General features: G+C 45.1%; 1 protein-coding gene across 1 annotated transcript in view; it reads right to left on the bottom strand.

Annotated features, from left to right (window-relative positions):
• The window catches only part of LOC126524517 (chymotrypsin-like elastase family member 2A), a 43233-nt gene that overhangs the window by 4527 nt on the left and 18870 nt on the right, over nt 1-19836 (bottom strand). The window contains exons 2-5 of the mRNA XM_050172818.3: nt 16227-16416; nt 12771-12891; nt 7164-7302; nt 4846-4988 (exon numbers count right to left, since the gene is read on the bottom strand). Coding sequence (XP_050028775.2) covers nt 4846-4988; nt 7164-7302; nt 12771-12891; nt 16227-16416 — 593 coding nt within the window. The remainder of the gene's footprint in view (nt 1-4845; nt 4989-7163; nt 7303-12770; nt 12892-16226; nt 16417-19836) is intronic.

Raw genomic sequence — 19836 nt, 5'->3', positions numbered from 1 at the left:
TTTATGAACACGCGGATTTTTTTTTTAATCTGGTGGAAAATTGCGCGGCACCGGGATTCGAACCACGGACCACGCGAGGCGGGTGTTCTACCTCTACGCCACCGCTGCACCACTGCACCATCATACCTCTTCTTTTATAATTGTGTGGTGGCACGTGCCGCACGCATGTTAATTTTTTAAAACTTTTTTTGGTGCATCATTATGCTCATACGTCAAACTGAAACGTTCACAAAAGTAGCTATTAACGTTCACAATTCCCTACAGAGCATGTTCAACCTTTTGTTGGTTGCCCATTTTTCTAGCCATCTTTTTATACTCGTTGCTGTGAATTCATTTACCTTTTATCTATACTGTCCATGAAGCCGAGCACTTCCTGCAGTTCCATCTACAATGTCTTTCAGCGAACACTTTCAAAATATTTTTGACATTGACTAGGGCAGATAGCACAATTCTATTCCCTCAGCTGGTCTACTTCGACGAGAGGAACATTGATTGCACAAAAAGTAGGAATTCGGAATCGACTAAATATGAGAAATCACTAAGTAGCTTTTTACCTAACAAGCTTATTGCACATATTGCAATTCACAAACTGTAGCGGGTGATATTGCAAGGCATATCCACTTGAAAAGAATTCCTTGGATGACACCAATACGAAATATGCGCCGTCAAACTTGTGGTAAAAATACACTGTCGTTTGACTTATTTTCTTAACAAAGCGTCGTTTTATACATGAAAGTACAAAAGTAACTGGAACTCCAATGAATTTATCCGCGAAGTTCAGGAAATAATATCTCGAACCTGGTGTCATCCTGACAATTCGTTCCAAATAGATGCACCTTGCGAACTCCCTGGCTAGAATTTGTACATTGCAATATACGCCATCACTTAATTCGTTAAAAGCTTAATTATTGAATTTTGTTGTGAATTAGCAGGTTATGTATTTTATTTTTGTAAGCACGTTATGTTCGCCTCTTGGAGTAGATTAGCTCACAGACTAGAATTGGGCTATCTGTCACAGGCAACCTAAAAAAATATATGTTGGAAGTGTTCGCTGAAACACACGGTAAATCCGCGTTTATCTTGATAAATACTCACTTCTTTCTGCACCGTTACCACTCGTTATGTACCAAGCGTCTTTTTGTGAAATGTTTTCCTTTTTAAACAACTCAGACGTTTTATACACCCTCATACGGCTTCGAAATGTATGGCTCTCCTCTTTGAATTCTCATAAATATTCTTTCTTCTGATGTTCGTTAGAGATCTACAGCTGGCTGCCTCTCCATAGCTGCTTCACCGCCACCTTTGAAAAATGGCGCACGCCATGTAGTTGTGGGGTGCTGCACCAGGAGACAAGCAATGCTAAAAGTAGCACCGGTAATATTACGCTTGCCCAAACTCTAAAGCCACAAGAGTGAAGGGCTTCCCTGAAGTCACCACGAGTAAGCGACGATAAGTTGGATCGGATACTCGGCATATTCTCAGTTCCATAACTGTGTGTGGACATAAAGGCAGGTTCATCGCAACCTTCGCACGGTGTAGTTTCTCTTAACTGAGGGGTGACATGACTGTCATTTCGCTAAGACATTGTTGCTCCCCTACCCTAATTTGAGAGACGAGCTCAATATGCAATTGAAGCTCCTCCCAGAAACTGTCCGTGCTCAAAAACATAGGGCCCGAGAGATGACGATAATTAGAGGCGTTCGCTTCGGCCGCAATGTTACATAAATGAGCGAACGTCATTGGCCTGGCACGTCCGTAGAAATTCTCCTTCTGTTGTACAACGATGTATTTGAAAGTGAATTATTAGACTAGTAATGACTATGGATAACATTAGGCCATCACAAAGGCTATGGGCAGAGCTAGTATTGATTGCGAGTATAGACCCGCCTGCGCGATGTATTTGAAAGTGAATTATTAGACTGGTAATTACTATGGACATATTTAGGCATTGACAAAGACTACTGGCAGAGTTATTATTACTTACGAGTATAGACCTACCTGAGCAAAGGTCTATGCCACATGGCAAATGTCTGCTTAGGCGACGGCCGTATTTGTGGTAACAGATGTAGTTCTACTGTAAAACAAGTATCACTTTGCTCGTTCAATTCCAACAACTTTTCTTGCGGTGCTTTTTTGGGGGGACATCTATAACTCCATGATGTGCATTTTGCTTTGTTAAAGGTGATGGAATCCTGGCCGAGTCATAAGGTAAGCTCTATGGGAGCTAGTCCCACGGCGCACTTTCTTGCGAATTCTTGCAAACCGAGCATTCAAACCGAATGCACAGCAGGAGTCAGTACAAGTTGATCGCACTAAATCTCTTGAACTAGCTTCCTTCCTGCTGTTTTGCAGGCCGGCGAAATGAATTAGAACTGTCTGATATATCATCCACAAATGCCCATCAAAAAAAAGAAAAAAGAACTCAAGTTACCGAAAACTGCACCTCTCTTTTTTTTTGTATACTTTCCTCGATAAGTTTTTTATCGTTTGTAATGCGATTTGTAAGTATTTCTGATTCTTTTCATGATCCTCACAGTCAAGGAAGCGCACTCTCCTGCACGGGGTGAATGACAGTTCCGAGGCCTTAAGTAGCAGCAAACATTTTTTCCAGTGATAGTTGTTAGGTGCTTTTCTCCTACAATAAAAAGGCAATGCAAACGGTGATAACTTTTGCATATTGCTGTTCAAAAGGAATACCGGACATTGGAGTCTCCGGGATATGAGCGTGGGGCATGTCGAAACAGCTTAGTGAACTAGCGCAACGCTATGGCCCCAGCGTACTGAGCAGCGTAATATATGCGCCATCTAGTCTCTGTTGATTTATACGATGAATACTCAAGTTTACTGTAGAAGTTTTAAGCCTTTTCCTTTTAAAGCCTTTTGATTAATTTCGGACGTCAGTCACACAGTACACATATATGTCGGCAACGGATGCTGCTCATGCATATGCGCATCATTGTGTAGTGCAGAATAACAGAGTAAACCGCAACTAGAGTCCTGCAAATGGTATGGCCATACACAGACTAGCAAACTAGAAAACTGTCAAGCAGCTGTCTGTGAGTTTCAAGCATTCAGCTACCAATAAGCGGAAACTTATCTTCTTTACATCATGACACTATCGCGCAGTCACTTCATGTCCGCCAAGCCATAAACCTTAATAGCCGATGATACTTCCTCGCAAGGCTCGGACCGCTGCAGAAGCGCAGTAGAAAGTCCATAGGTGCCAATGCAGAGAGAAAACATGGTGCGCGCCATGCAGAAGAGCACAAAATGGTCGCCGACCGCAGAGCGCCATCATCGCAGAGAAAACAGTTGAATTAATGCACCTGAGCGCCAGGCACAATGAACTCGTCGTCAAGACCACGCCGAGAATGGGCGTTTCCTCAATTATCGCGGCGACTGTGGCGTGACTTCTTCGCAACACACCAGTTATGTTGTATTAATGTGAATAGCATCATTTAGAAACTTCACTCATACTTATGCATGTTTCTCCGTGTCTAACATTTCTCACGCCAACTTGGGCTACTAATATGCCACTAGATATGTACCCAAATAGACAGTATGGGAGACTGGGTGTGTGCAACTCGTCATGTGACACACACTGTGTGACTATTCTTGGCCATTTCTCCAGAATGGGTATCTTCCACTGGGCAGACACAAAAAAAAAGGAAACAATGGGCACAAAGAAAAGAAGTCAGCAACAACAAAAAAATGTAGGTACGCTACAGAAAAGCCAAAAAGTCGCCATCAAACGTAGCCGAGTGTGGAGAAATAAGTGATGGGAACAGAGTAGGGCATGAGCATGCTCTTAGCTAGGCGATTTGAGCTGTAGAGGAGTCAGGAAGATGTCCACAGAAAGGAAGATGTTTACACAGAAATGAAGAATTTAACAACAGGCTGTCATTACAATACTTTAATGCTAATCGCAATAACGGCGGCATTTATCGTGATATGGCTTCTACCAGAATTTTTTTCTTCGGTATTTCATGGAATATTACCGAATTTGTACTGTTGCCTATTTGTTTTGAATATATTGGACGTCTCGTATACTGGGTGCTGGGCTTACACATTTAAAATAAAGAAATAAAGTTAGGAAGGAGAACGCGCCATAATGCAACCTTTCCGTTACAAATAAACAATATCAGCTAAGAGCTCTTGCAACAGGGCATCGAGTTTATGTCCCTCTGTGCTTTGACACCATGTTTAGAAGTTGGTAATTATAAAGTGTCTGTAAAACGGCAATAATGTTGTAAAGGCCCTTGCTCCTCAGTGTCGATTTCAATTCCGCAGTATTTGTCATTTATTGCGAAAGCATCTATTGTCACCTCGTACAGGAATCAAGTTCATGGTCATTCTTCTTTTTTGTACTTTGGTCCATGTTACCATACTGCAAGACTTTCTTCAGGCGCGATAAACTGGCCTGATACAAAGCCATGTTAGGGTACAAATATTCTTAATCTGTCTCACCATGCGTTGCAGGCACAGAAAAAAAAGAGGACATTGCTACTATTTCTGAAATGGACTGCACTTAGCGACCGCTTAGTGATGACGGGCGTCCGAATATGGGCACAGCTACTCCTCTATTTAATTAGTTCTTCCTTCTTTCTTTGTGTCGACGTATATATATGACGATTTTTTCACATATATTCAGTTTCCTTTGTGACATCTGTTTCCCTCTCTCTCTCTCATATGCGATGCGGAAGTAAATCAACGCAATGTATTAAGAAATTTATCCAGTAGCCAATGATAACTGTTTAGCATCAAATACTAAAAAGATGCAGATGCCTGCCTGAGATAATCAACGGCGAAAGCAGTACTAGGGATGACAGGGTGAAATGGATTTACCTCACAAAGTGAGCCATAGATGTGCGATGCGCAGAGTACGTTTTCGGGGAGGCTGATGTCAAAGTATTTGGAACAGTGGCGCTCGTTCATTAGGATCATCTTCAGTTCCTGCAGCATTCTTCTCGTTCGATGCTTTTCCTTCACTGAAACAGCAATTTAAGAAGACATTCGTTGAACATATTTCAGTAGAACAAAAAATAAAAAACAGTCTCCCTATCACTATATCTGTAGGTTAGATCAGATTCTGGGGCATTATGTGCTGGAACTACGATCTTGTTATGGGGCACGCAGGTAGGGCAATCATCATCGTCAGCCTATTTTTATGTCCACCGCAGTACCAAAGCCTCTCCTTGCGATTTCCAATCTGCCCTGCCTTGCGTTAGATGGTTCCAACTTGCGTCTGCAAGTTGGAACCAACTAACCCAACTTCGTTTTCTGCCGTCCTCGATCGCGCTTCCCTTCCCTTGGCAGCTATTCTGTAACTCTAATGGTCCACTGGTTGCCTAACCAACGCATAACATGGCATGCCCAGCTCCATTTATTGCAGCAAAGCTGTTAGCCTGAAGTCGGTCGGCATATTTTTTTTTGTGCCTGCGTCCATCAGCAAAAATGTGGCTCACTCCCGGCGCCATTGCAGGGCCAGCGACAGTGGCTCGTACCCCCGTACGGCAGAGGCTTCAAGCACAAATCAAAGTGAAGCAAACAGCGCATACATTATTTCGAATCACGCATACAACACAAAGAGCAGCATACGTTTCAAGAATCACAATTGACGATAAGGCGCTCTTGATAACAATGTTAAGCATATAGCGCTCCCCACATACGTTGTCTGGTCAATATTACGGTCGCGCAAGCTGCCGCGCCGACGGCAGTGTCGACGTCCCTAGCCTTTGGTATATAAAGAAACCAGCCTAGCAACATGATTTCAATGTTGCTGCAGCACCGCTATGAGCGGCCGCGTTCTGTGAAATTACCGTTACTCCCAATGCTAAGATTACTCTAAATTACAATTACTACTATTAGTCTAAAGAAAGAAAGCATACCCCCTCAGCTGTTGTAGTGGTGATTCTCCAAAGTTTAGCTGGATGTTCTCTTTCGCAGGACCGCGATGGGGAGCCCGTTTTCATTCTTCTAATGTCTACTACAATATCGGCTTTCCCCGTTTGCTCTCTGATCCACGTCGCTCTCTTCCTGTCATTTTATGTTACGTCTAACATTCCTCGTTTCATCACTCTTCGCGCGCTTCTTCACTTGTTCTCGAGTTTTTTTTATCAGACTCCAAGTTTCTGCCCCGTTGGTAGTGCAGGTACAATGCACTGATAATACACATTTTTAATGATAATGGCACGCTTCCTGTCAGGATCTCACAATGTCCGATGTGTGCGCTCCAACCGATTTTTATTCTTCTGTAAATTTTCTTCTCATGATCCGCGTCCCCTGGAAGTAATTGACCTAGGTAAAAGTACTCCTTTACAGATTCTAGCGCCTGACTTGCGGTCCGGAATCCCTGTTTCCTTAACAGGCTATAGAAGATTATACTAGTGTTTTGTATATCGCTCTTCAACTCCTGTTTAACACTTCCTTGGTTAAGCTCCGCATTCATTTGTTGCAATTCATTCCCAGTGTTGCTCGTCCCCGTAGAGGATATTCTAGACAAATTGTTACCACCTCGGGCTCCTTAACGTGCGCACAATGCATGGTGCGCAAATGTTCTTGCGATCCGCCCCTATCGGATTGCAGTCACCGCGGCGAGAATCGACCACGTGATATCTTCTTTAGCAGCACAACGCCACAGCAACTTAGCTACATCGGCGGAACAAAAGTACATCTTTAAATTTCAAGCAGTGTCATTCCATAAACGGCACATTTCTCGACTTGTGAAACGAGTCATATCGCTTCTTACATTAAACCGGGCAAAGGTAGATATTTATTTTACTCGGCGCTCTTTTGAATGCCGTAAGATGGTTGTTTAAGTCCTTCCTCTCTTTCCATTCTTGACGGTTATTTTTTTTATTTTCTGCTGGAGTAGTTGCAGAGTTATTCCTTCCCGTTTTCGATAAATGCTACAGCAATTTAGCATTCTGATTACTTAGTGAAAAAGCAAGCACATTTCTTCCTGCATACACATATTAAAATGCATTTCATCTATCTTGAGGTGCACAGAACCTTATTCAACTGCGTCCTTATGGCGTTACCACTGCCTGTCTCCCCCTGAGGTAAAAATAACGTTATTCGCAAATTAATATACCCATGTAATATCGCGCCGAGTCAAGTCGCAATCCTCTTGCTGAAGATAAGTAGGTCAAGGGGCCACTCACCCTTTCTGACCGTCCAGCCAGTGGCATACGCTTCAGTCTCAGTTGGAGAGTGTTCCTTCCTTTCAGGGAGGCACGCCGGTCTGATAGTACTTGTGAAGTTGACGGGCTTAGCGAGCTTTATGATCGCGATGTCATTGTCCTGTAATTGGAGCGACATAGCAAAAGTGTTAACATATATAATCTGGAAGGTACTGAACACAGCAAAAGCTGTGGTGCGGATGTGAAAGACTACAGTGTGAGCACTGAGGTAATTTGCCAACATAGCTACACTAAAGGTGGTAAAATAACGAAAAAAAGAATAAATATGTTAAAGCGACAGCGCCTCCTCATTGCCTTTTTTTTGTTCTTTGGCGGAAACCGTTCCCTTCCTTTCCATAACTAAATATGGAGCACGCAATCGAGAGTGTCATACTTTGGAAAGTTTCGATGGCAGTATTCTGCGCTGCACATGCGAACAAGAAATTTCCTCCCACGGCGCAGTGAGTTCTTAGCCGCATGTGCGCAAGCAGCAACGGCCTAATTGCTTGCAATAATTGTGCGAGCCCCCGCTGCGGGCCCTGTCACCGTATGCAACAGAGGCACCAGGAACGTTCAGATATCGCACATGCGGAGAAGCGCGAAATCCGACGAACGAGCAAGAAATCAGAACGTCCGGCAAGAGTGAACTGCTACTGTAGGGCATCCTACTGCCCTGCGAATTTTCTTGGCAGACAATCACAATTTTGCACGTCTACTCATGTTATATCAGAAGCGTGTCATACCATGCCTGCCTTCCCTTATGTCAAGCTGCCGTTTTCGCTTACGGTTTTTTTAGCGCTACGAACAAATGTTTGAGAAAAAGCCAGCTGTTCAGTCCTCTTTTCATGCGAGCAAGTTAATGTTTATGACGCAGCGATTTGGCCTTGGCAAGAAGTGTAATGAAGAGACTTGAACATGTATGCCTCCTTAAGCTCGCTAAATTGGCGATACTCAAATGACCGCGGAACGCTGGCGCCAAACTATACTCGTAGGTACCATAGTTACTTAGGAGGCAGGCGTACCACCACCAACAACAATCTTTTAGCGATCTAAGTAACTCCCTTCAAAATAAATATTGACATCATAGATGTTGTTAGAGCATTTACAAAGATACAGCACTTTGTATAAAACCGCTTGTTAGTGCATCGGGCACAGGAATCATGTCAGGCTCTATTGGGCCTGAACCTGCGTGGGGGAGCTACGTTTACCTTCAATAAATAATTAAATAATAGTTAAGTTACAGATTCATCGATCGTGAGATAGCGATATTCGCACCGACGACAACAAATATGTTGCAGGCCTGTTGGAAAAACAGCATGGGGGTGATGATCGAACTAGGCATGCCTGCCTAAGGCAATTTCGAAATGTTCTTTTGGACCGATCACGGGCACTTCGCAGCCCTTCTCGCCATTAGCAAGCCGATGCTTATCAACAAATGCTAAACAGCGCATGCCTCCCTTAACACAAGTTCATTCAAATGCCTTAGAGGCGGCTATCTGAGTAACTGCGTGCCAGAATAATAACACCGAGGGCTGGAGACAAAAATGTCGCGCGGCCAACAAACCCAAATGTAGCATTAATCTCACACGACATAATAAGCTAAATTGGCAGCCCAAGGACGCAAATGTGGTATACGCAAAAAAAATGACCCGAGAATAGAAGAAAAAGTAGCGACCAGACATCTCGCCGTTTCTCTGTACTTTTCCTGCCGTTATTTGCAAAGAGCAATTAACACATAAACGTGGTGTCAACAGAGTCCCAGGTAATTTCACGGGCGCTTTTAATCGCCTGGGTGAAGTTATTTTGCAAGATACATGACATATAGCGTTGTGTGCGAGCAAAAGAGACTTCATTGGCGTGTGAAGATGCTTCCCCGCAGCTCGTCAATATTTTATTCAAGTGGTGCAGTCTAGGTCAGTGGAAGCAGTATAGTCTGTCGCAATCACATGTTACAGGCGCCGAATATCACAGCCCACCGAAACGCCCGGTCAACTGCAGATAGTACAGGAGCACGCACTACACTGAAAACTGAAGTGTGCCTGCCGAAAAAGAATTTCACCGGCCTTCCGAAGGGCGACGCCTCAGCGATGACGGCCCTTATTCGTTGTTCTCATTTTTTTTTTTGTCGTCACTCTCCCCCACCCTCCCCGTTCTAACTTGTGCTCTTATTATATATTATAAGAAAAATTTATGCTACCCCACTGCTGGTACACTTATTGTACGATATTTCCCTTGTTCCGAAACAGTCAACGTCTTTATGCGATTGCAGCATTTAGAACGAATCTCTGTTTGCCTGCAATCCTGGGTTTCGCATGGCTATGGTCGTTGGTGTTCCTTTATTTTTTCCCAATAGCGCAGTACTTGCGTGGCGTCAAGTTTGACTTGGTTGTATTATAGGAGTGTTTATGCCTTTGTGGCGGCGTCACGTCCTTTCCCAGTATAACTATAGCGATAGGTGCAAAATGAGACGCGTACGATAAGGAACAAGAAATCGCAGGTGAGAAGGAACACCGCAAAAAAAGCCGCAGTTCCACCCGAAAGGCGATTAGCTCTACTAAGTAAGGATAGCCGTTTCATCGGCCGTATGGACTTGTAAACATAGGCATCCTAACTAGATTAACAAGCGTGGTGTCATGCGCCCGCACAAGCAAATATGAACACATCTCACTGGATGGCCGCGGAAGCTCGCTGTCAAAACGCTGGACTGAGGAAGCGCAGCAGCAGAAGCGAGCGAATTAAACATCGGGCTGTGTCTCGCATAAGCGCGACCTAAGCCGTGAAAACACAGTGCGCGGCGGACGGCGACGCCGTCGCAGACGGCTTTCAAAGTACAGCGGCCCGGGCGAGCGCGCGTGGCCGCCCGGGCTGCCCGCAAGAGAACGCGATCCTTCTCTCCTTCCTCCCACATAAGGCTAGCGCGTGACGGAAGACAGCCCGCTTCCTCCCAACTTTCCTCCGTTGCGTGCGCGAGATAGATCCGCGATCGCCGGCTCACCCTCGCACGCTTTCACTCGCATGCAGCACACGGCACGCGGCGACAATTTTACCGGCTAGCCTTTCTACGGAACCTAACGGCGACGGCGACGGCAGAATTGCGCCTTGAGTGTAGACATTATTGCTTTCGCAATCATAATCCTACGCGTTCTGCGTAGAATAAGAAACAGCCGAGCTTACAAGAGAGTATTGCCACATTATGCAGTGTTCCCAGCGATTGCTACTGGTGCAGCGTCATATCGGTGCCAGCCAGCGATATAACTAGTAGTGGGCAGCGCAACCCGGACGAAGGACACGATACGAGCGCCTTGTCGTCCGGGTTGCGCTGCCCACCCATAGGAACATGTTCAATCACCAACTCGTCCAGCTTGCCGTTTTAATTCAGCGACATACCGCTAAATATAAACCAACACTTTCGGGACGTTTTTATGTCTTGGACACACGGCCTTTCATCAGCCTCCTACTGCTTTACCAAGCCTCGGACTGTAAGTGAAAGGCCTTTGTGGCCCCCATACAGCAAACAATGTCAAGTGCATGCGAAATGTCTCTCACCAATTGCACAACTTTCGCGACAATTGAAATGCAGAAAGGGCACAGAAGCAAAGTGAGAAAAAGGAAAGCGACATCGAAGAACTCACGAATGAGAATAATTAAGAGTGGTTCCGTGATCCATCACAATTAGACACAAGCCGTGGGTTAATAATTACTGCTATACACGAGTTCATTGAAGTTTCAGGAAGGTTACGCTGCTAGGTTACCGACTCTGAGACACTTTACATAATTTTCATTTTTATCCAAAATTCATGTATAGGCCCTTTAGAAATTTTTATTAGCATTTAGTTGCCTAATGCCTCGTTTTGAATATTTGCCTCCACCACCTTTTTGGTGTTTTGTTAGATGGACTTTTCAATCAGCCCAGCGTGGACAATCCCCTTCCCTACCCCCCCCCCCCCCTCCCTGTGGGTACCAGTCCCGTTTTTAGGCAACAAGTAAGAGTGGTTACGTGCCAAGGATTTACATCTACAGCTTTAGCTAGAGGGCTCTCTCTAAGCGTATGGGGATGGAGAAATAATTTTGCTGAGCAACCACTGCACCCAATTAGATTAGGTCTGTTGGGTTTAAAAGAAAACCCTAAAAAGGATTGACTTTTTGATAGGAAATTCTTCATTGAGGCCGTCAACTGTTCATAAATATTGTAGCAAATTTCTCAGAAAACGGAACTATAAAGCTCACAATTCTGCAACTCAGCCATGACTAATGACACCACCATTTTGCCAATTGCATTACATCTAAAGGGACAGAATCAATATAGTCTGGATGACTCTCAAATAAATGAGTATTAAATGAGCAGAACTTTTGCGCAAACCATGTAAACCATTTAATAAATTAAGGTACGACATGCTGTTTTTGCTGCAGAGCCATAAATTGGTTCACTTTGTTTTTCTACTTTCGATGCCACCAGTCTCTGAAAACTCGTTTGAAAATTTTCAGGCATACAATCCTTATTGCGTTCCGAACAGCAACTAGAATTCAACTTTCCCTCTCGAATGCAACAATTTTTTTTAAATCGGCCCCGTGCGTACCTCAGAAAAGCATTTCTGAGTTTTGCATTGAATAGGTGGTATCAGTGTTGGGTCCGAGTTCAATCTATCACTTAAATAGCTCTAGAGAAATAAATTGTGCACTGAAAGCAATAAATATTTAAAGTAAAACTGCTTGTGACTAGGGTTCCCTGTATTTTTGTTCTCTGCCACCCAAAACACAGTGCAGTCTCTCTTGGTCCGTGCTCCAATAACGTACATGGGTAGTGTAGTAGAAGGACGGCACTTGAAGTACACGGGCGCCGGAATCGGTGTTTTTGTCAGTGTGCAGGGTCGAAAAGCACGAGTGTGTTCGTGATTGCCGCGGGGGTCCCGCGAGATTGGTTCGGTGGACGGGGCCGACAAGCTGAGCGGAGCGGGATATTCTAATGCTATTCGATTCTATTCTAAATATTCTATTCTATTCTATATTTTATTTTAAAGGACCACATTTGCCTACGCAGTGCAATTCACATTATTGCGAGCGACGACCGGTCAAGATGTGGATTCTTGGAAAAAGCAGGGACGCCGCGACACGTAAATTATTACAGGTTCTTCACATTAAAGAACAAAGTTTATGATGTATTAGCGATACATCAGTTTTGCTCTTGCGTTCAGAAATAGGGTTTTTTGATAGCCGGATTTCATTAGGATGTAGCGCGATTGAAGCTGTTCGGTATGTTTCCCATATGCATATATATATTGGATATTGACGCAAAATAGCATTACCAGTCGAAAGTTGGCGCTCCGCTTCTGTCCTTCCTTGTTCCCGTTAAGCGAGTATACTTTCTTTATGGTTTACTCAGCATTAGAAACCGACTAGGCCAGCAACAGGTACTTCTGCATTGTCACTGCTCCATTGTCGCACTTGTTTTCCTAGTTTTCCCGACATCAGTCTTCATTTTAACTTCAACTAGACAGGATTTAAAACAATATTGTTATCTTATCTATGTCAATTAGTAAAACGTCTTTTAATAACTTAGCACTCGCGCACGTGCGTGTGCGGCAGACTTACATATCCGGTGTAGTTTTGGTGAACGCACAGCTCTTTTACAGGCATGGCGATTTCTCCCTTGTCTAACAGGTTTCTCCGCCAAGATCCGAGGTGAACGCGTACAGCATCGATAGTTGCTTCACTGCAAAGAAAGCAGAGAAAACCCCGAGATAAGGCAAGCTTCTGGATCTTTATTTTAATACGCATGATGGTTTTTGAGAATACAGTTCTAATTGTATTGGCAACTCCAGGACCCACTTCTCGAGCTGGCAACACTGTCTAAATAAACAAAGATGGCTAAGACGTCCAGCTTCACGGCGGCTCTTTCGCATATTGCTGTAGTCAAGTTTTTCTTTTGTGGGGGCCATAGAATCGAGGTGTTTTCTGGAGACCCAAAGATCCCTTGCTGCCGATCTGGTTATTTTGAAGCGGTCTAAATGATTTGAGCGGCCAAATCGCGGAAATAGTTGCGCTGTGCGTGCAATCGTCCGGCCTGCCCAGTGAGCGGCAGGTTTAGAAAAAAGGAAGTGTCTGTGCGTAGCGTGCCTTCGAAAGGTACAAGTACTCGTTCGCGGTGTTGCTACGCGGCTAGGGGTACGATACTTGACTGTTTTCGACCTTCACAGACAACTCCACACTGCGACTCCTGTTGCAATCCGACACATATAGCATCTGTCGGGCTTTCAGAAGTTATATATGTATATTCTGCACTGATATAACGACGCTAAACACTGTAAAATAATCAGAACAGTGTGTCTTCGTATAAAAACAAATGCGAGTTCCGTGTGTGAGGCGGGGTGCACCTTCTGTTTATAGGTAGCTTATATGTATGATACGGTCGTCTGCGTCCGACGACTGGCACTTGGTCGTGTTCGCAGTAAGCAGTGTTTAAGGCAGGCCTCGGGCTCGGGAACACAGCAGGCACCTGCCACCCATAAGAATTCTCAAATCCCGGTAAAACGGGAGAAGTGAATAACAATCAATTTGACTAAGTTGAGTATCTTCCAACAGGTTTCCAGATCTTAGTTTTCTTTTCGGTAAAGTCACTATTAGTAGTGTAATTGCATCCCTTGGAAACGATTTGAACAAGTCCTAATGAAATTGAGCTGTGCGCGCAGTGCCGAAAAGCGAACTAGCGACGCAGTGCGCAGGTCGAACTCTCCAAAGCTCCAACGGCTGCTGGAGCGCTATAACGTAAAGCTATTCCAAACTTTTCTATTCCAATTCTGCAATCAGCCCTCAACAATTGATCAAAAACTTTTCTGAACCACCTCCACTCACCTGTTTATCACGCGACGTCATGAAAACCGCAACGGCTGCCCATCTGATATGACGGGTACACACTGATTATGCATGATTCGACCAAGCAAAAGAAAAATAGTTATTTCTGATTCTATGCCTTTTTGCCATTAGTCCTCGGTTATTGGTCAAAAGTTTTCGGGCTGCACCCACTTTACCTGCCTGTCACGCGACGTCACAAAACCGCAAAAACTCACGCGTCAAAGTGACGTGTAGGCGTTAAAGATACATTAATATGCCGAACAAAAGTGAATTTTCCTCTGAATAGCCGCAAGTTGCCCCCTTCCGAAAGGAATAAAAGATGGCTAACGCCCATCGCGCATGCACTGGCTACTCGCACCTGCAGGAGAGCATTGCTTTATTTGCGTATTATAAAACTTTTTGCATGGTCATCTAACGTTTTCGAGCACTTTCGGCACGTTTACGACCTCGTCCTGCCAATTCTTCTTTTTGCTGAAAATCCGTTTTAGCGTAATTATTAAGCTTCCATTGCATGCCGCCGTGATTTTCGACCAACCACCTCAAGCATAGTAAAGGAAAGCGGACCAATCGTAGACGCTCACACCACCCTCTTCATTCGATTATCGATTTTCAGTGCAGTGACTAGGCCCCATTGAATCCCTCTCCACTTGAGCGTGCTCCTCGCCTCGTGTCAGCCAATTACATACGACAAGCTGCTCAGAGTAGGCAGTGTTATTCGTTTTTCAAGCAAACTAAAGTGACCTTCTATGAACGAGGAGAGCGTTTGATTGGTATGTTCAGACAACCCTGCGGGTCAACTTGATGCTTGCGTCGGTGGTTACGCAAATTTGACGTCAGGAGATTGGAATAAAAACATATTGCAATAGTTTAACGTTATAGGGCCCCTGTTTGCGGTTTCTTCAACATTTCTTGCGAGCACATAAAGTGGCAACTGACCGCGTAGAATGAAAAAGTAGCACCTTCTGCTTTTACTTCGCTCAACTAAAGCGTTCTCTGAAACGTATATATGTCATAATCAACTTCAGACATTCCGAGGCAGTTAACATTCCTGTTACCATGCCTGCACAGAAAACTACACGAGCGAGAATATTCCTGCCGGTTAAAGCATTGCCAACACCAATGCTGGGCCAGAAAACTATAAAGGAACAAAACGTAAATGAAGCTTATGCCTTCATCACTATAGTTTATGAAAGCGCCTGGTTGAACAAAGTACACTGCGCGATATGATACACCTGCAAGCTATTTAAAATTACGGGAACCAAAGCAATCGTCTACTCGTCGAGAACGAAGAGGTCGACCTGGGTGAAATGTTTCGATAACCGGTATACTATCAGTCACCTTTACCCAATCGTATACTTTCTTAACCAAGTCGCTCTCCCATGCGGGTCGTCTGCTTTTTTCCAGCAACGATGAAATCACATATTGCCAGCTTTCCACCGGGATGACACGCGTAACAGTACGCAACAAAAGCCCTTCGACACCCGTCATTTTTAATTTTCGGGCTTTTGCGCGCCGACATTACGACGATTTGAGAACTACGAGGCATTCAGCGCAAGCCATGGTAGGACACACTCTTTCACTCCAAATATGAATCTGGATCGGCTGTTTCTCGGCGGGGCCGCTAGGTGGTGAGCATGCATTTGGAGTCGGCAATAGCATTGAAGACTTCATTAAGAGGAGCTCCTTCTCCGAGCATATCTGATCCTTGATTCACTTTGGATAAAATATTGACAGAAGTTACTTTAACTACCATTTGGTACTTTTTTATCGATATGAGCTTCTTAAGAAAAGGTGACGAAAATCTCAGGGTGTGTTTTTGTGCGCACTCCACGTTACGCGCATAAAACGCAGCTGTAAAAAGTTCGGCGGGTGATCACTAACCAATGAGCGCGTTGGGTTTGCTGAGTACGATTACGGCAGCCATCGGGCGACAATGTTAAATTTTGTTTAATTACATTTTGAAAAGATAGTGTCCGTTGCATTGAAAGCGACGTTATTTGCCAAATGACTTCTTGCCGATGCAGAATTCTCTCCGCGGAAATGCTCACGATGGCGGCGACAACAGTTGTGGCTTCGAACCTATATTTTGGAATATCCCACGGAGTTTAAACTTTTGCTCGATGGCGTCTCGACGTGCAGATGTAAGGCACAAGTGAGACTAGGCAGCAATGTGAAGTACAGAAAAGGGCAACTTACTCCACGCAGTGCGCCGCCGTGAGGATGTGTTGGTCCGTGATGAGCGCGCCTCCACAGAACTGTTCGGGCCGGAACCTGGAACTGGTGTGGATGGCCACATTCCAAGGCCACCGTACGGGAGTGACTTCTTTGGAAGTGGAGACGCCGGCATAGTGCCTTGTTGTCACAGAGGCAGTTCCACACATTGGATCTGTCGGGTATTGAAGCATCGAATAGCCAATACTTTATTATTAGCAATGTAGCTACATCTGCTCAATGCCAACGTTTTGCAGACGGCGCATCACAGAGATCCCTCATCTCGCTTTTACGTCGCTGTGCCGTAGCGTATTCACGAGCGTTAATTTTCCAAACCCCGTGGCAGCGTCTGCCACCCCTCCCGTAACACGGTAGCGTTTTGGTCGATGGTGGTGTCCCTCCAGTATTCTCTACGGGCACTCGTCGCAGCACGCTCAATTTTGGTCATGCTAAAATGTCCTACGGAACATTGGTGCCATGTCGAAGTCATGGATAAAAAGAAGCGCAACATGTAGCGGAGGGAAGCACAGTCCCCCCTTCCCGCCCCCCCCCCCTTTTTAACTTTGTAACCTGCATGTAACAGCGACAGGGAACCGTAATTTCAATCGGTAGAAACACAGCATACATTTCGGTCGGATTTAGAGCGCGGGACCCCGCTGCTTAAAATTGACGATTTAATCCCGATCGATGCTTCGGCAGACGTACGTCGGCGGAAGTGAGCGCCATGTTGCTTCTACTTAAGGTCGCCTGGTGGCCGGTCCACAGACACCTGCTCCTTTACGCAAAAAAGAAAGGCAGCCTTCTAAAACAACAACATCGCTATCCGTAAAAATATATATAGGCAAACCGCAATGTTTCAGCAATGCGACCAGGGGGGCCTCAGTGCGAGACAGCAGTTAAACTCACTGGCAAAAAAAAAAAAGCAGTGACCTACAAAAAATAGTCCATTCTTCAACTAGGTTGGGGAGAGAATGGACAAAGTGGGAGAAAAGGATTCAAAGACCATTGTTTCAGGACCAACTAAGGGCAGTCCAGAGGGCCCATGATGTCGCTGAAAGGCTTGGCCTGACAGTGCCAACGTGGGAGTGGCCCGCCTTGGCTTGAGAAGTCAAGCCTCCGGACCTCATCACAGTAAAAGTTTTCACACACACACACAAAAACAGTCGAAAAGTCAAAGTTCCCTCGTTTGGTTGCTATATAACTAAGAAGGACAATAAAACGGAATGAATGCGCCCATAGAAAACCGGTGCAAACTGGCCGAGATAAGTGGAAACCAATTTAGGCGCTGTCGTTTTCTTTACGAATTTTATTACAAGAATGATCACTACAACTACATGGGAGCTGTTGAAGGCAGCAGGACACGTGATTGAAAATAATTGAGGAACTAGGTGCCCTTTTCTTTCTTACGCTTCTAGAGAGAGAAAAAAAGGCGAAGGAAAGACTGGTAGGTTAACTAGAGATTATCTCTGGTTCGCTACCTTGTATCGGGGGAAAGGGAGGCGATTCATGACTGAAAAAGAACACAAAAAAGAAAAAAAAAAGAGCTCACAAACACATGCATACAATACAGAACTGTTCCTGTGGGCGCTTTCACGCAGTCTACGAAGGCGTTAGTGTTACACAGCTTCAACGTCTCACTAACGCATTCTACGTCACGCAGTGTTGTCACAATTTCTCGCAAAATCCGACGTTTTAAAGAGCACAGCCGTGCCTTCATTGCTGCTCGCAGTGATTTTCGTGCAGGCCACTTTCTAAGAGTGTTTTTTTCCGTTAGGCGGTGCTTTTCCAGTTGGTCTAGCGTGGCTAAGAGGGCTGCTCTTTGCGGGTTGAAACGGGTGCACTCACAAAGAAGGTGCTGCTTCGCTACACCCACAGACACCACAAAGTGGGCTCCTATCCATTTCGATAAGAAAGGAGTACGCATTTGAAAATGCTACTCCAAGGCTTAGACGGACTAGATGGGGGCAGTCACGTCGTGGAAGATTGGAAGATTGGACGGAATACGGAGCTGTAAATTAGGGCCTAGGGTATAAAGGCGTGCAATTGTGAATTCAGATAAATTCCATTCAACCAACGTTAGGTTTCGCGCAACAGTTGAAAGTATTTTCGCTGCGTCGGCTATCGAAGAGGAAAGAAACGGCAGTTGACGCGGTCGCGGGCAGATCGGGCAGCTGCGCCCGCTTGATCTTTGCCATATATGCCACAGTGACTAGACAGCCAATGGTATAATATCGTGTGTCCTTCATCAACTACTCGATGGTGGACTTGTCTAATCTTTGCGACGAGAGGCTCATGTGATTCATGGCGCAGTGCTGAGAGTGAACCCTGAAGGGCTGCTTTAGAATGATAGAAGATGGACCATGGATTCGGTGGTTCCTCGTGAATAAATTGAAGAGCCGTACGGAGGGTTACCTGTTCAGCAGTTGTGGTTGATGATACATGGGACGTATTTAGCTGTGCTCTGATGGATCTCGCTGGAATAACCACCGCGGCAGCCGAACCGTAGGAGTGACTGAGCCATAGCTGTAAACATACGCACGGACACTGTGCGTCTCGTCTAAAAGTACTAATGCGGCCTGTTTCAGGGCAATCAACGGCATGCAAGTTTTCTTCGTCATTCCTGGGATGGTGAGGCGTATTTCAGCTTTGTGCAGGCACCATAAAGGGGAGGATGGTCTTCCTACCGGCAGGTAGTTCGATAGCAACGAGGTACGATTAATAGCAATTATACGACTGCAAGTTCTTCGTGGCCTTTCGGGGCGCAAGGAAGGAGCATGGTGAGCCAGTGGTCTACCAACGTGCCGAATATGAGCCCTGAGTGCTATGACGATAGTTGTTGCTATAGAGGCGCACTTCGGGAGACCGACACACGTCCTTAGAACTTGCGCTTGTAAGTCCCCGGAGTACATTTAGGTTTGTTTTGAAACTGTTGCCTAGCACATGGAGACTGTATCTTGCGAAACCGAGTAAGAAGGCATTTTAAAGCTGCAGTATTGACCAAAGCGATGTGCGCCATCGCTTTCCAGCGAGAAATTTCAGGAGGGGCGTTATTGTCGCTAACATTCTATTTAGGTATGAAACTTGCGGGCTCCATGATAGGTCGCGATCAATAATTACCCCTAAGAAGGGGTGTTTCCTAGCGTTTGCAATTGCTTGCCCATTGGCACTTAAAGAGTAAGTCCTCATTGCCTTCCGCGAGAACATAACAAGGCTAATTTCTCTGCAGACAGCTCTAAATTCTGTTTTCGTCAGTACAACGATGTTTAAGCAGCTTTAGCAGCCTTGCTCGTCCCTGCAGTCCTGTTATTGCAGACGTACAGATGGAGATGCCATCAGCTTAGATTGGTACTTGAACTGTGTTGGTCAAGCATCGGACAGGGCCAACGAGCACTAGGTTGAATAGTGTCCAGTCTTGCGGTACTCCACGAAATGTTTGGTGGTGAGCCGTGGCACCATCCTCGGTCATCACGAAGAAATGTTTCTCGCTCAAATAACTGTATAGCCTCTGAAACGTACTGCCACCGATTGCGGCTTCAGTCAGAGCTTCTATAATGGCGTAATAAGCTATATTAACGTAGGCGCCTTTTATCTCAAG

The sequence above is a fragment of the Dermacentor andersoni genome, chromosome 3 (genome assembly GCF_023375885.2).
Source record: "Dermacentor andersoni chromosome 3, qqDerAnde1_hic_scaffold, whole genome shotgun sequence".
Taxonomy (NCBI): domain Eukaryota; kingdom Metazoa; phylum Arthropoda; class Arachnida; order Ixodida; family Ixodidae; genus Dermacentor; species Dermacentor andersoni.
Note: the sequence above shows the minus strand (reverse complement) of the source record. Positions and strands in the feature narration are given on the sequence as shown.